This window comes from Nothoprocta perdicaria, unplaced genomic scaffold (genome assembly GCF_003342845.1).
Source record: "Nothoprocta perdicaria isolate Ctin4 unplaced genomic scaffold, notPer1 scaffold_71, whole genome shotgun sequence".
In the NCBI taxonomy this organism is placed as follows: Eukaryota; Metazoa; Chordata; class Aves; order Tinamiformes; family Tinamidae; genus Nothoprocta; species Nothoprocta perdicaria.
The window spans coordinates 717,910-732,276 of record NW_020455988.1 but is presented as its reverse complement, the minus strand read 5'-3'; the positions used below and the strand labels follow the sequence as shown (position 1 = coordinate 732,276).

Below are 14,367 nucleotides of genomic sequence, written 5' to 3'. Positions count from 1 at the left end.
ATTAAAAAAACCCTTTGTACTGTACAATTTCATATTAAAGCAAGATAGATAATGACARTCTTTTGCATTAGCCAGGAAATGTGATTCTCTGCCATTGGGCTTTTCTTTTTGTTTTCTGATTGACAATTCACATAATGTGTATATGGGTGTAGTTATAGGTGTGGATATTCTATGCAGAACAGCAGTCCCTATTTTGTTGATCTAGTTCTCCTAATTGTTTAGATAAACTATCTAACTGATACAATTTAGAATACTACATTAACACATTTAACATCAAGTTTACATACTTGCGCCTTTGAAATACTAGGAACTTTTACACATTTTATTTGGCTTTGTAAGGACTGGAATATTATTACAGATAATGCAGTCTACTTGTCTTTGAAAGAATATGGCTGTTACCAACTAGCTCTCTAAGGTTCAGAGTGAAATCCATTTCTCCTCCTATCTGTAGCTGACTTGAGAGAAGAGAGTATCATCTCCTTAAGTGGTCAGTCTGGTGTTACAGTACAGATTCTGCAGAGATACATGTGTATTTATATATTGAATGAAGGATAGTTCTCTCTGGACATTAGAGTTAAGCAGTTGCAGCAAAATTACTCCATTTAAACTAATTTTCTATACAAATCTCAAGAAAAACCTATTCCAAGTATGTTTTGTAGTAGTATCTCCACATGACCAGAGGAGGGCACTTTAAACATCTCTGCACTGCCCGGGGGCGAATGCAGAAGCACAGTGTTACCCAAAGTCGCATGTCCCGCACGGGTCCTCCCAATGCCAAGATTCCTTTGTCCTGAAGAGCACAGAAACAGGGAGCACGTGTGGTGCCACAGGGCTCTGTTCGGAAAAGAGCAGGCTCGTGGATCGCCCTCTTCTCTCTAACTAGCTTTTCTTCTCACTTCCCCCATTAAATTCAGTGTCACCGCAGGTTAATTTCAGATTAACAGATAATTTTTAAAAATTGTGTTAGGGGAGTTCTCTTCCTCTCCTTCCTGAATATCCCTCGGCTGGTAATTTAAAACATATTGATTGATTTAACCCACTATGACTTATCCTGCTTCAGAAATTCCTTGCCTTTAACTGAAAAAAGCACTTGGAAAATGCACTCTCTGAGATATGTATTGCCACAGTGCATCTTTTCCCACGGAGCTCCTGGAGAAGAGCTGCTCCTTTCTGCCTCTGCAGGAGGTGGCCGGGCGGGCCAGCACATAGCAGAGAAATCAACAGGCCCGCGGTGCCCTTCGTGACCACGACGGAGCTCAGCCACCCTCCGCAGCGACGGTCCGGACAGCCTTTCTGTTCTCATTTTGGCTAAAGGGATCAACCCTCTGTAAAAAGGACTTTAATTCCRCAATTCTACTGTAATCCTAGATAGAATTTTTTGTCATCTCCCTGCTTTGTTTTGTTCCCGTTTAACACTGACAAATTACTAGAAGGGATATAGAAATGGTTCTTTTTTAATACAAGTCTCTCTTCCATCTGGGGGAATCACAATGCTTATTTAGTATACTTTTCTTCCACAACGTTCTCTCTCTTCTCTTCTTTTTCTTTTCCTTTCTCCTTTCTCCTTTCCTCTTTTGCTCTCTCTTTTTGTTTGGCTTTCCTTTCCAGAGCAGACAGGTACAAGAAGGAAGATGTCTTTCGTCAGCAGTCCTTTGAGACAGAGTAGATTCAGTGAGTCCTCACCATGATAGGATCATAAACTTACTGGGTTAAACCAAGCTAACTTTCCCTAAGCTGCCAAGTTTTAGCTGCACCATACATATATATGTTTCCTTGTGCCATTTTCTTTTCTTATAATTTTGTTTTTCTTGATGACCCTGAGCTATGGCTTCCGTTCCGTTTCTACCCCTAGTCAGCCTTCCTTGTTTTTCTGGTTTTGCCGATGTAGGCCTCGAAGAAAAAATGGCAGAAGAGCACGAAGTAGCTGAGGTACATGAGAGAGGACCAGATGATGTTCTGCACGTGGGAATGGCACTGGCCCTGCTGCATCCAGGAGAAGACCAGGTAATTGACTACACAGCCGATGAGCATCTGAGTGATCTGCGACAAGGTGATGAACATGGCAAACTTGCGAGAGACTCTGAAGCCAGCGGCGCGCAAGGCATAGTAAGAGTACATAACGGCGTGCACCCCGTAGTTCATGGTCATAAACCAGCCACCACCAGCCACCATGTCCTTGTACGAATACCAAGAGTAAAGCAACACAGTAATGTGGTGGTACCAGTGCAAGAAGATGAGCTTCTGTTTCCTAAGAATAATGAATATTGTATCTCCTGTAACAAAAAAAGGGAGGGGAGGAGATCAGAAACACACGGACAATTCCAGCATCACTGAATACTTTGCAATGCTTTCGTTGTTTTGCTCTCACTGGAGCAGACACCATTCTGGAGCATGAAAAAGAGCCTCAGAGCCTGTCTGACCTGAAATCCAGCTTGGCCCTTGATCTCTAAAGAGTCGGTGGTGAACAGAGGCCCCACATTTTCCTGTGTGGACAGCTCCTCTATGAAAACTCCATTGGTTTCATTGGTAGCCCATCATTACATACAGAATCTGTGAACATCTGCACTGAGGTGGGTGGGTCTGTGTATATGTGTGTATTATTCTGCACTGTGAGGTTGTCCACTACATATCATGGCTGGAAGAGAAATGCAATTTCAACAGAGAGCAGAAAAACTAAAGTGTCAGCAGCACAGAGTCCCTTCAGTTGTGATGTCCAGATTTAAGGCAGCATTTCGCAGAACTAGCAGCTACAAGTGCAAACAAAATGACTTGTAGAAAATTAAAATTTCTTTTAGGGTCAATGAGGTTTATAGATCCTTAGTAACTATGAGGCAACTGCTTAAAGTAAACTGTTGGGCACCTAGGTCAAAAATTCAGACAAAAACATACAAATCCATACCAGTGGAGAGACGCAATCTAACAAATGGGTCTGAAAGGTTTTCTTACAGCTATCAGTGGGAAAGTGTATCATTTTGTCACTGCAACAGGACAGTCAAGTAGTGAGAAATGCGATATAACTCTAGGCTGAAATTATTTCGAACAATCATTATGAATGTTTCCATTTTACTTGGGGGTCTAAATTGAGCTTTTTTATTTCTTCCGCACATGCTGCAGGTGTGAAGATTTGTAAGGGCTTGGGTTCCTCCTGCTGCCTCACGCCGGCCTGAACACGGGCTGGTGAGAGCGTGAGCAAGTCTGCCCGGCAGCCGCGAGCGGGACGCAGCCCTGCCCTGCACCAGCTGCACAGAGCGGCGCCTGCTGCGGCACGGCGGGAAAGCTGCCGCCGGTGCAGCCCGCCGTGCCCAGGCGTGCAATGGCCAGCAACAAATGCTCCGCAAACATGCTTGTTTTCTGGTGAAATGCTACTTACCCTTTTCTACAAATTCGTGCTACTTTAATAGAAAAGTAGATTTTGTTCTTCTTTCCTGTGTTTTCCCCCTTTTGCYTCTCATGATTGCACAAAGCATCTCAAATAGATATAATATGTATATAGGCATATACGTGCTTTTTAATTTCTGTTGTTATAGATCATGTGATTTTAAAAGGCCCCCAAGACTTGAATATTGGACCTGATTTCTATATATACATACCCGTGAAATTCCAGATCATGAGCATTAATGATGGGGGAACCAAAACTGCTTTGTATGAACTAGGCCTGCATTAAGCCATAATGCTTCTGTTTACTTCATTAGCTGCAAGATACTGACTCACATTTTCATAAATAATCATATAATCAATTTATTGTTGTATCTGTAGTTCTAGCTGATATTTTCCAGTCTCATCAAAACTAAAATTTATTTTAATTTGCAAAAACTGCAGACCTTTTTTTTTTGCAAAAAGTCATTTTGCAGTACTTGAAGCAGCAGGAAACCAAAGGATTCTGACACAGCAAGATACTGCTGCTTGTTTCCTTGCAGTTTTTATGTTGATGAATTGCTCTCCTGAATTTGCTGAATCAAACTCCCCGCAGAAGAAAAGAGCCCTTGGTCTTGCTGAGTACCTGCACACAGGCCATTCTGTGGGGCTTTGTGGTTTGAGCAAGGGCATCCTCACCAACGAAAGCTGCAGGAAAGCTCAAGCCCTGCCTCCTCCTTCCCATGAAAACAGTGCTTGCTTACACTAACAAGCCATGCRGTGACAACACGCGCAGGCTGGTCAGTAAGTTGGCTTTGGCAAGTGTATGGAAAGCAGCCTTACCAAAAAACTGCCCTGGGGACAGGAGGTMAGGAAAATCTGTATCCTACTGGAAGCAAGATAGCAAAAAATAGTGGTATTACAGGAAATGTTCTTCTATTTGGAAGGAGCAGAGAGCCAGAGCTTTCAGTGTTTAGGGAGGAAACACCTTACTGCTCATAACTGTAGGGCTGCACACATATTTTAGGACAAACACTTCAGAACGGAGACAGAATCTCACTTGAAGCTTCTTGCTGAAGGAGCTGCTGCATCCTGCCCTTCATGCTCGGTTCCAGCCCGGCGAGACGAGTGACTGCAGATAATGCCCCTCATACTTGTCTGTAAGCCCTGACAGCCTCAGGAGCGATCGCACGGGCCTAGGCACTGCCAAAGGAGATGCCAGCACACCCTGTGTTGTGGGCTCAAGACTTCTCACCCATTTTTTGTGGTAAGATAACGGGATGCATGGAGCTATTTTCAGGATGACTGACAGAGAGGCAAGGGATTTGGTTTTATTTGCTTTGTTTTCCCAAGACTGAGAGGAGGTTTGTGCAGCAACAATACCCCTCTCGTGCTTCCCATGCAAACACTTGTGCTCCACATATGCGTACCAAGGAAAAGGAGAGCAGCTACTCACCTAGTTCGGGTGCTTTGCTTAGCACAAATGCATATGCCCAAAATTTGCTGACAGGTCCATTGTAAAAACTCTGGTCACACACAGACTGCTTCAGGCCTTTGGTCATCAAAATGTACAGCATGTAAGCACCAGTTCGAACAGCACCGAATATACTTTAAAATACAAAGAGAAAATGAGGGAAGTTGAGTAGACACATCACAGCTGCATGTCATCATTTCACGTCCTTACAACAAAAAGTAATAACAGGTTAAGCCAGCCTTAAAACTGGAGTAACTCCATTGGTTTCTAGGAAGTTATTCTGCATTCTTATTTGTAAGGTGGATCGCAGTAGTGTCCCCTGGTGGAAGGCTACAACAGTAACATCAGTGGGTTTTATGTCCTTMCTGCAGAATGACTCTTCAATTGCCAGAAGCAGTTGGGGATATCAACTTCAGCTGAGAAAACTGATGCTGATGGATGGAAGATTACAAGGAATGAGCTAACAAAGAGCACCAACGTAACCAGCAGCAATTCCCTCTTCTGAGCACCTCAGTTTTCCCTTTTCTCTGTCTGTGCTCCTCCCACAGCAGCTCTGAGCATATGGAAAACCAGGTAGGACACAGCGCCGTTGATGGGGTACGTGGCCTAGGGCTGGGGTTTCAGGTGCTTTTGGTGCATGTTCAGCATTTGTGTTTTATCCCATAACAAGTCAGTGCTAACAGAGAACGTGACTGGCTGAGCTCAGGCGTGCTGAGCACTGACTCACGCTAACGCCATCAGGGTGACATGGAAGGTAGCGGTGTCCTTACCTCCCCTCTCACTGCCCTGCGTGCCTGTCCTGCTCATGGCAGCCCCGTAAGGAGGGCCRTGCTCGGGCTCTGCCTGGCGCAGCACACCTGGGGCGTTCGCTCTGCTCTCGTGCTGCTGCAYTGCGATGCACAACGTGTGCCCGTTCCGTCAGGAAAGCCACACAGCRGCGCTGAGCTGCTCTCGTCTCCCCAGCAGCGCCCTGCTCTCAGCTCCTGTTGGCATCGCGGTGCTTGCTCGGGGAGTCCTCCCCCTATTGCCAGGGGAGTCCTCCTGTGCTAAGTGCCAGCCAAGAAGATGCATGTTTATGGATTTAAGGAGTCTCGAGGAGGCTGTGTTTTCCATCAGCACTGCCCAAAGCAGTGCATATATTCACACACTTAGGCAAGCGAGCAGGTGCAGTCTCTCACACAGGACAACTGCAGTATTCTCAGCATCTGCACAGCCGCAGCACRGCACCGCTGTGCTCTCAGCAAGCCCTTCTCTTGCCTTCCTGGCCTGGTCCTTTCCACTGRGCAGCGACGGGCTGCCAGGGCCTGCAGTAGGTATTGTGAAACCAGGTGCAACTTGCTCGGTGTCTCCYCGCCAGCAGTTAACACATGCTCTGCATTCTCGGGAGTTGCGTTTCTCACTCCCAAGATGACAGGCAATCCTGACAGAGATGCGATCTGATCGCTTCCCGAGGCACTGAACTCCTCAACCTGGCCAGGACAGGCTGCTTCTTGTGCTTTGGGTGGTGGCAAAACTGGGTGGAGGAAGATCAGGCAGAATATCTAATGATGCACAGCCACTAAGCTAGTTCTCCCATTAGCAAATACCTCAGTGCTGACATTAAAGTAGGAAAAACGAAAGGGAAAAAAAAAGGAGGAAATTTTAAATTACAAAATCAAATAGCTACCAGCAAGATGCCTTTCCTTGCACAGAAACCGCATTGCTCTTTTAAAATATCATGTATTAAAGTTTTAAAACCAGAGAGGATTCTGTGCCACGAACACAAGTTCAGATGGGAAGAGCCCTGGTTTAAGYAACAGGCAAAACATTGACTTAACTGTAAGTGATTCAGTGTGGCAACCCATGGATTAAGCCCGGAATGATAACTGAGCTGAAGAGTATTTGCCTCATGGGGATTACAGTTTCACTTTGCTCTCCTTGAGATTACGAGGATGTAATTCTTCCTGTCTTTCTGTTTTGCTACTCCTGCAAAGCTCTCCCTGGAGTTACACACACGCAAACACACACACAGTGCTTCCTTTTCTATTTACATTGCAGTTTGTAATTTTGTAGCATCGTGGATTCTTCCGATTCTGAGATTCTAGAAGCAGCAAATAGCTCCTGTTTTACTTGGTGTGAGTCAGACTAACCTGATTTTTTATCAGTTACAAAACCCCTCACATTTCAGCATAATTCACGAGAAGGTTTTATGAATAAAGCAGATGGCAAGCTGCAAGGAACCTACTGAGTTGCTCCAGCACCTGCCTTCACCAGGCAGCTCTTGGTACYGCACGCCAAAGGGCTCTTGTCACCAAGCACCTGCCACCTGAGGGGGAACCCCTCTGGCTTTGGCCCGGAAGGAGAGCCCTGCTCTTGGTGCCGCTGCCGCCGCTCGCCGTGCRCGCTGCCGGGCCGCTCGCTCAGGGCACCCCTCCGCCCGCCCTGCCCTCGCCCCGTCCCTGCTGCGCCGCTGTGCAGAGCTGAAGCCCTGTGCGTGGCGAAGCAGCGCGCTGCGGGGACCATCTGCGGGGACGAGGGACAGCAGGGAATTACTGCGCAGCCACGGCCCTCTGCAGCTAGGGAGGCCCGTCACAAAGGCAGCGCCCCGCTGGGGCCGGGCCTGGGGCTGGGGCTGTGGCCTGCTCYGCTCACGCTCTAAATGCCCCACGGGCCTTTCCCTCAGGCAGCCACAGCCCCGGCAGAATAACCGAGACCCGATACCCGACTGCCATGGTAAGATAAAAACGTAGCAATAAGTAAAGTAAAATAAATACTATACTTGGTCTCATGAGGCTGTCAAGATGCATCACATGTGTGGATGAGGMGCATAAGACTTTTGAAAAGACAGCATTTTAGAGGGGAAACTGAGGCATGAGGTGCTAACTGATGTTACAAGGGAAGACAGAGGGAGCCACAAGCAACTGACTCCTGTTGCTGCCTAAGCTTTGCTCCATGCTACCGAGCAGAAGGAGGTCAACCCCTCACCTGGATGGGAAGCAAGGAGCTCAAGGCCTTGGTCCCATCCCCAGTGACAGGGCTGCTGATGCCCCTGGCCATGCCAGGCAGCMCAACGGGGCAGACAGCATGACTTACGCATTAAAAAGAAAAGCCGAAAGAAAGGCAGGCTTACATTTACCTGCCCGCAGTGACCCTCCTGAGCTCTATCACACCCTACCCAGAATGTTTCTCACACATTTTAGTAGGCTGCTTTTATATCTCAAACTCTCTCCAGCCCCATTTTTCAGCACATGCTGATGGACCCATTCCAGCACAGGCTAGAGCAACAGTTCCTCAAAAACTGTAGCACTGTGATAATCACACAGCAGAAATTYTTGGCTCTCATCGTTTTTGTTTGTTTGTTTGCTTTAAGCACAAGTAACTAAACAGACCAAACAAACTGGCTTTGTAAGTGCAGAAGTAGGTAAGATGGGAACTAGCACAGCTCTGAATGCAAACGAGGGGAGTCAGGCTSTAGGCTGGTGAGGAACCGGCACGCAGGCCTTTTTATTCTTTTTAGCACACAAAATATTTACAGAGGGAGCTTTCTGAATCAGAAAGCAGTGTCCAAAGGTCGGGAGCCAAAGAATGTGGAACTTTTCAATCCTTCTTTTGTGATAAATCAAATTTCATTCACCTTTAAGGTCTATTCAGTTTGCTGGTCGTATCGAGTTTCCTCTTCGCTGCTAAAGAACTTGTTTCTTAACAAAATAAAATGGCCTTTCTGTGCCCTGCTGATTTCAGACCTGCAGCCCTTATGAAAGAGCAGCAAGTTGGTGTGCTGGTGCTGGGGAGCACGGGCACTCGTTGCTCCAGCACCGCTCGGTTCGACGGGTCAGCAGGGCACAACRCTTTCAAACCAGGCTACGAGAAAGCAGTTACCGTAAAAAGACAACAGAGCATTTCTGGGCTTAGSTGAGCCACCAAAACCACACAGAGCATGAACAGATACTGCCAAAAATGTGCAGAGAAAGCATCCGTAAGAAAGCAGCTCTCTGAAGCAGGCTTCTGTGAGAGCAAAGCCGCTGAAGCCACCTTTGTCTGGCAGCTCAGCTCCCCAGCTGGGAATGGCCCCCACTACGAATGCGCGAGGACACCGGGAAGATCAGGACCTTTCAAGCACTATGTGCCAAGGAGGGTGCGTTGCCACACAGAGGAACCACTTGTGTCACCTCTTCACAGCCCTGTTTGCTTGCTGTTCACATTGTTAGTTCCTGAAAAGAACTCTGTTAAAATAAACTATCTTGAAACATCATGGGTAGACTTTTTATAGTTGTTTGCAAGTACGTACAGAGCTTTTCCTTTCACCTGGTAAGCGTGAGCTCCTTTCGGATCATTCTTCCCTTCTGCAGACCCGCGAAACGTGGTCCCAGAGCACGAGGGGAGCAGTGACAGGTACCAGAGAAGACCCAGCAGAGGTGGGACAGGATGACCRCAACTTCCTGAAGAAACCCATGGAGCATGTTGCCTGCAAGGAAGCTGCTTGCAGGAGATGTCCCTGCCCTGGCCATGGCAGGAGGGCAGGTTTGGCTGCCTGAAACCCACCGAGGCCCCTCCAGGGGATGCCTGCGCTGCAGGGGCCACCTGTCCTGCAAACCCTCCCGGACGTTTCCCAGCTGGCTGCGCAATTTCTTTCCCCTGGTGCCCAAGCAGCCCAAGCGTCAGCCGGGCGCCGCAGGAAGCGGCTCTTCCCGGGGGAAGGCGCCGGGCTGGTTCCCGCCAAGCGGCGCGGATTATACAACCCAGCCGCTCGGAAAAAGGGCACTGGCAGGAACTGCTCGCCTGCCTCAACCTAAAAACTCCCTGCTTACAATTTTCAGTGGCTTCAGTTCCTGCAGAGCAGTGTGTTCTGAGGAATCGTTAACTGCTCTGTGAAAACAAACACAATCTTACTAGTTAAAGCAAGACGTTTTAGGAGAACCTGTATTTAGAAATAACCGCCACCAAAAAGGCGATGTTGAGCTAAAAGTGGTTTTCTGGGTGGTGTATAAYGAAGAAGAAGCTACTCCAGCCTGGCCTGTGTTAACTAGAATTGTGGATCAACAGTCTATTGATTTGCACTGGCTACTGGGCACATAGTTAAAATGTGCTGCTCTAAACACCGTGTGTGGGTAGACTTAGCACATTGTGCTAAGACTGGGGAASAATGCAAAGCCCGATGGCATTTAACGTTTCAGGAGTCTATATGGTGAAAACCAAGAGTCATTCCGTTGCAGGGAGGGGACGGCGAGGTATGCCGCGAACACAACCCTGCCCACACAGCGAGGCCAGGGGTGAGGGAGAAATTCATTTTCTAACTGCCCATAAACCTGTGTGTACTTTGGCACAGGTTTACACCGATTCCCACACAACTAAGGTGAGTCCCTGTTCTCCACATTGAATTTATGCATGAATGTAGCAAAGGGACAGCAGAACTACCCAGAATTTGCAATTACTTTGCCACAGTATGTAACACACACAGGATATTTTTGCTTGTTGCCTGGCTAGATTTCCTTACAGCTCTTCCTTCTTTTTTTTGGATGAATCACAACTTACTTTTCCCCCTTGCTGCCAATGATATGCACATTTGTCTGCACCTAGGCTGCTTTGCAGAGGCAAGGTAGAAGCACTATGAATTTTGCTGGTCAGCGTGCAATATGTGATGGCACAATTGAAGTGTATGCTGGATTTTCCAGATGGAAGAAATCCTCCAAAAGGGGAAAAGGAAATAATTATTCCTATGACAATTTTGATGCGTAGCATTATCAGAAGGCTGTCAGACTAACTAAACGTTACCCGAGATGTGAATCCTGTCTTAGCTTACTTGGATTTTATTCAAGTGTAATGAGAATTAAACATAGGCTACCATGAAAAACTTTAGCTACTTGATCACTAAGTACAAATGAAGCATCAGCAGTGACTGAAAGATCCCATTTAGCTGTCGTTTGGTGACCTATATGGAATTAGCAGATCTTGTTTTGATCTCAAGGAATTAGTGAGAGTTGTCGTTAAGTTAGTACAATGTGACATGTCCTCCAGTAGCACAGAAAAGCAGCCTAGAAAGAGATCTGGCTCCCAGGATCCTAAATGGGCAATGTGACACAAGAAYAGTACATATGAAATCTGTATAATTTATTTCAATATATTAATAACTAACTAGAGCAACCAGCTTTATAAGTTTGCCCCTTATGATTAAAAAATGTTTTGCTAAAGCTGTTGAACTAAGGGTTACGTTTTCCAAATTMAATGAAGTAGTCTCTTGGTCAGTGAAAGATACAGAGTGATGAAGCATTCCTCAAACTAATGCACACTGTTAAAGGGATAGTGCTGACTACATATTGAGGCTTTCCTTACCCTAATGTAACATTTATGAGGCATTTTATAAGCCTTTAAAAGAGAAGCCTTGCTAATAGTGAGTTACCTTGAAAGTGAAGACACTTGCTCAAGCTACAGTTGCTGAACTGAGTCCAACTATTATTTTTATAAGAAATGGCAAAGAAAAACAGCATAATTAGGATGACATTTCAYCATCTGAGTTGTCTTCAAACAATGCCGAGGTTGCAGATGCAGAGAGGGAGGTTTACACTCCTGTCCTGAACCTCCCCAAACTGGTCTAGAGACCTCTCGGAAGGACTCTCTTTTCTCATCAGATGTCTTCGTGATGAAAAGCTCCAGCTCAAGCTGCCCCAGAAGAATGTCTCAATAACACTTAAGGCTTCTTCCTCTAAATAAGGTGTCCTCCCTATGTAAAGAACTGCCAAGTACAAACCTGTTCTTAGTCTCTTCGGGTTCAGGACAAGCCTCCTCCAGAGCTCTTCTATCTGTGCTGCACTTCCACGGCCCTTAGCACTGCATTCGTGAGTCTTTCCCAGTCCTTAATGGCTTCTCCTCTTGTAACAGCCTAGTAAAGGTGGCAGGCACAAGACCCATTTCAGAGACAGAAACATCCTCAAAAAGAAAAAATCTCTTTGCGAGCTAGGATGAGAGCTGATGAGCAACACTGTGAATTGTAGTTCAGTGTCCAAACCACTAGGTCCCATGGATAAAAGAAAAAAGAGATCTAAGCTCACACTGTATCAGGGAAAAAGGAAACCATGAATCAACATATTAAATGTACTTCAGTAGGACACATTTTCCTCAGAGAGAAAAGAGACCTACTGTGGATTTACTCTCTCTTTTTTTTTTTTTTTTTTTTTTTTTTTGCATTTATAGTTAATCTCAAATACTCTAAAATTCAAGTCTTAAATGCTCTGCTTTAATTACACCAGCCCCACTGCTACCTTTCAACATAAATAGCTCATAGACAGTAAAGCGCTGCAGGGGCACCAGGCGGCCAAGGGCCAGACAAGGCCTTGGGCAGCGCCTCCCCGCGCGGCCGCTCGCTCACCCTGGGCTCCCGGGGGGCAGAGGGTTGCGCCCGCCGCAGGGCCCCTCGCCGCAGGGCCCCTCGCCGCGCCGCCAGGCCACGGCAGAGCCGTGCGGGGAAGGCGCCGGCGCGGAGCGGCAGCGCGGAGCCCGCCTCGCTGCCAGGGGCAGCAGTGCCCTGTGCACGTGCCTTCAGGTCTGAACTCGGTCCTAGCAAAACCCCGGCCCACGACCTGAGAGAATCCCGCTGCATTTCCAAAGAGACCCAGCACTAACCCGCACGCACAGACCCTGCCTCTCAGCCCGGCCCTCAGCCCCTCACCCAGGTGCCTCATCTGGGTTTTTGTTTGGGACCATAACCTCAAGCCAGGCCAGTTTGGAGTGATTTAAAAATTGTGAAAATATTCTGCATGCCTCTAAGAAATAATATATAATTTGTGCAAGCTTAGATATCCTTGAGCAACTGCACACATGCCTGSGTGGTTATTACTTTCCCATGTGATGAATTATTGGGAGGGAAATGAGCTACATTAAAGTGACAGTTTGCGCTACAGTTTGGAGCCAGGCAGCTTCAGGACTCCTTGCACTGAGCTTCCTTCCCCTTGCAGGGAATCCTGCAGAGCGGGGCCAGGCCCTTTCGTGCTCCCGCTGTCCCTGCTGGGGCTCCCGCGCTCCTCATCCCGCGTGGGTTCCTGCACACACGGAGCTCGGCCTGGTGCTCTGCTCCCTGCCCCATCCCTGCACACATGGAGCCCGGCCCAGGGCTCTGCTGCCTGCTCCATCCTTCCCTCGTGGCCACAGAGCTCCATGACTCACTTCTGTCCCCAAACCAAATCTTTGTCCCTTCACTGACAAAACTAGGGGGAAAGGGAAGGCTTAACTTATTTCCTGCCCTCCCACCCAGGGCCTCATTAAGCACAAGCAAACAGTAGCATCTCCGCAGGGCTGTGCCATCATCTGGAGATTTTAGTTACATTAATACTACGGTAGAGTAAAAACCATCTGCTTCTCCCATGCTGGAGTGGCAAAGCTTGACACATCTGCCAATCGCTGCAGCTACTGCGTGGCCGGCTGTGTGGGTACAAGAGGAAAAAACTCGGCCCAGCACAGCTATTTTCCTCCAGTCCCTCCTCCCTTCCCTGCATTCCCTCTGCAGGAAAAGCCATTTGCTGCCCCCGACCTGCACGCGCTGGGATTGGCACTGGCTCTGTGCAGGCAATCCCGAGGTGCGGGGCGAGGAGCGCCCCGCGAGGGCAGCCCCGTGAGGGCAGCCCCGCGCTCCCGCRCACGGGCACCGGTGCCACCGCAGCGGGAGCGGGGCCCGCCGCGTCCTGGGGGAGCCCGATGCCTGGAGGCACKGACAGTGTTTCCTGCAGAAACCATCACTTCAGGAGCAACGGGAATAACAGAGACTCCTCAAGCACAAGATAATCGCTGGGCTTCCTTTGTTTCCAGCTGAACATCCCCAGCACCCTCGAAACCAAACACTGAGTGAGMTATTCTTCTATCACGTAACATTTCTTATTTCTTAGATGTTTTCATTAGCAAGTGTGGACTGGGGATAAATAACTAAAAAAAAATTCAATTGTCAGCTTAAGCCCTGCATTTGGTGTGAAATCTCATAAGAATTAAGGAATCATTTAAGGGTTTTTAAAGTAGCCCATGAGGGATTCATAAGCACAGTGTAACTCTAAAGTAATCTTTAATGAATGCCCAGGGGCATYTGAACTTGCTCCTGTGTCATTAACAAAATTATTCTCAGCAGCTAACATTATCTGAAGAAAATTTTAGCATAATTGTAAGATTCTTGTGATTTAAATGATAATCCACAAAACCTGGCATATCTATTTCTGCAGGATAATTTAAAGATTCTTACAGGATCAGAAGTATCAAGTTGGTAGAGTAACTGTCACGAACAGCATTGAAATGTATGTATTCAGGAGTTTGAAATTATCCTGGGCAAATAAAGGCAAAAAGTAATAAAGTCAAAGATTTAGAAGAGAATCAAAGCAACCAACGGAATTAGGGATCACTAAAGCTGTAAAACAGGCAGTTAGCAAATTAAGCAAAACCTAAGGTGCAGGAGGCGCTAGCGTTTGACTGCAGAAAGGCGGCTTAAGGAAGCTCAAGGTTACGCTGCAGCCGCAAGGAGCTGCTGAGTCCAGAAACGCGGCGCTAACCACGGGCCCGGTGTCTGCAACGCAGCGCCAGGGAGCAGC

The 14,367-nt window shown here is 47.3% G+C and overlaps 1 protein-coding gene across 1 annotated transcript in view; it reads right to left on the bottom strand.

Annotated features, from left to right (window-relative positions):
• Window positions 1–202: 202 nt before the first annotated feature.
• Window positions 203–14,367, bottom strand: part of ELOVL6 (ELOVL fatty acid elongase 6) — a 58,591-nt gene continuing 44,426 nt past the window's right edge. The window contains exons 3-4 of the mRNA XM_026050847.1: window positions 4,811–4,962; window positions 203–2,273 (exon numbers count right to left, since the gene is read on the bottom strand). Coding sequence (XP_025906632.1) covers window positions 1,849–2,273; window positions 4,811–4,962 — 577 coding nt within the window. The 3' untranslated portion in view covers window positions 203–1,848. The remainder of the gene's footprint in view (window positions 2,274–4,810; window positions 4,963–14,367) is intronic.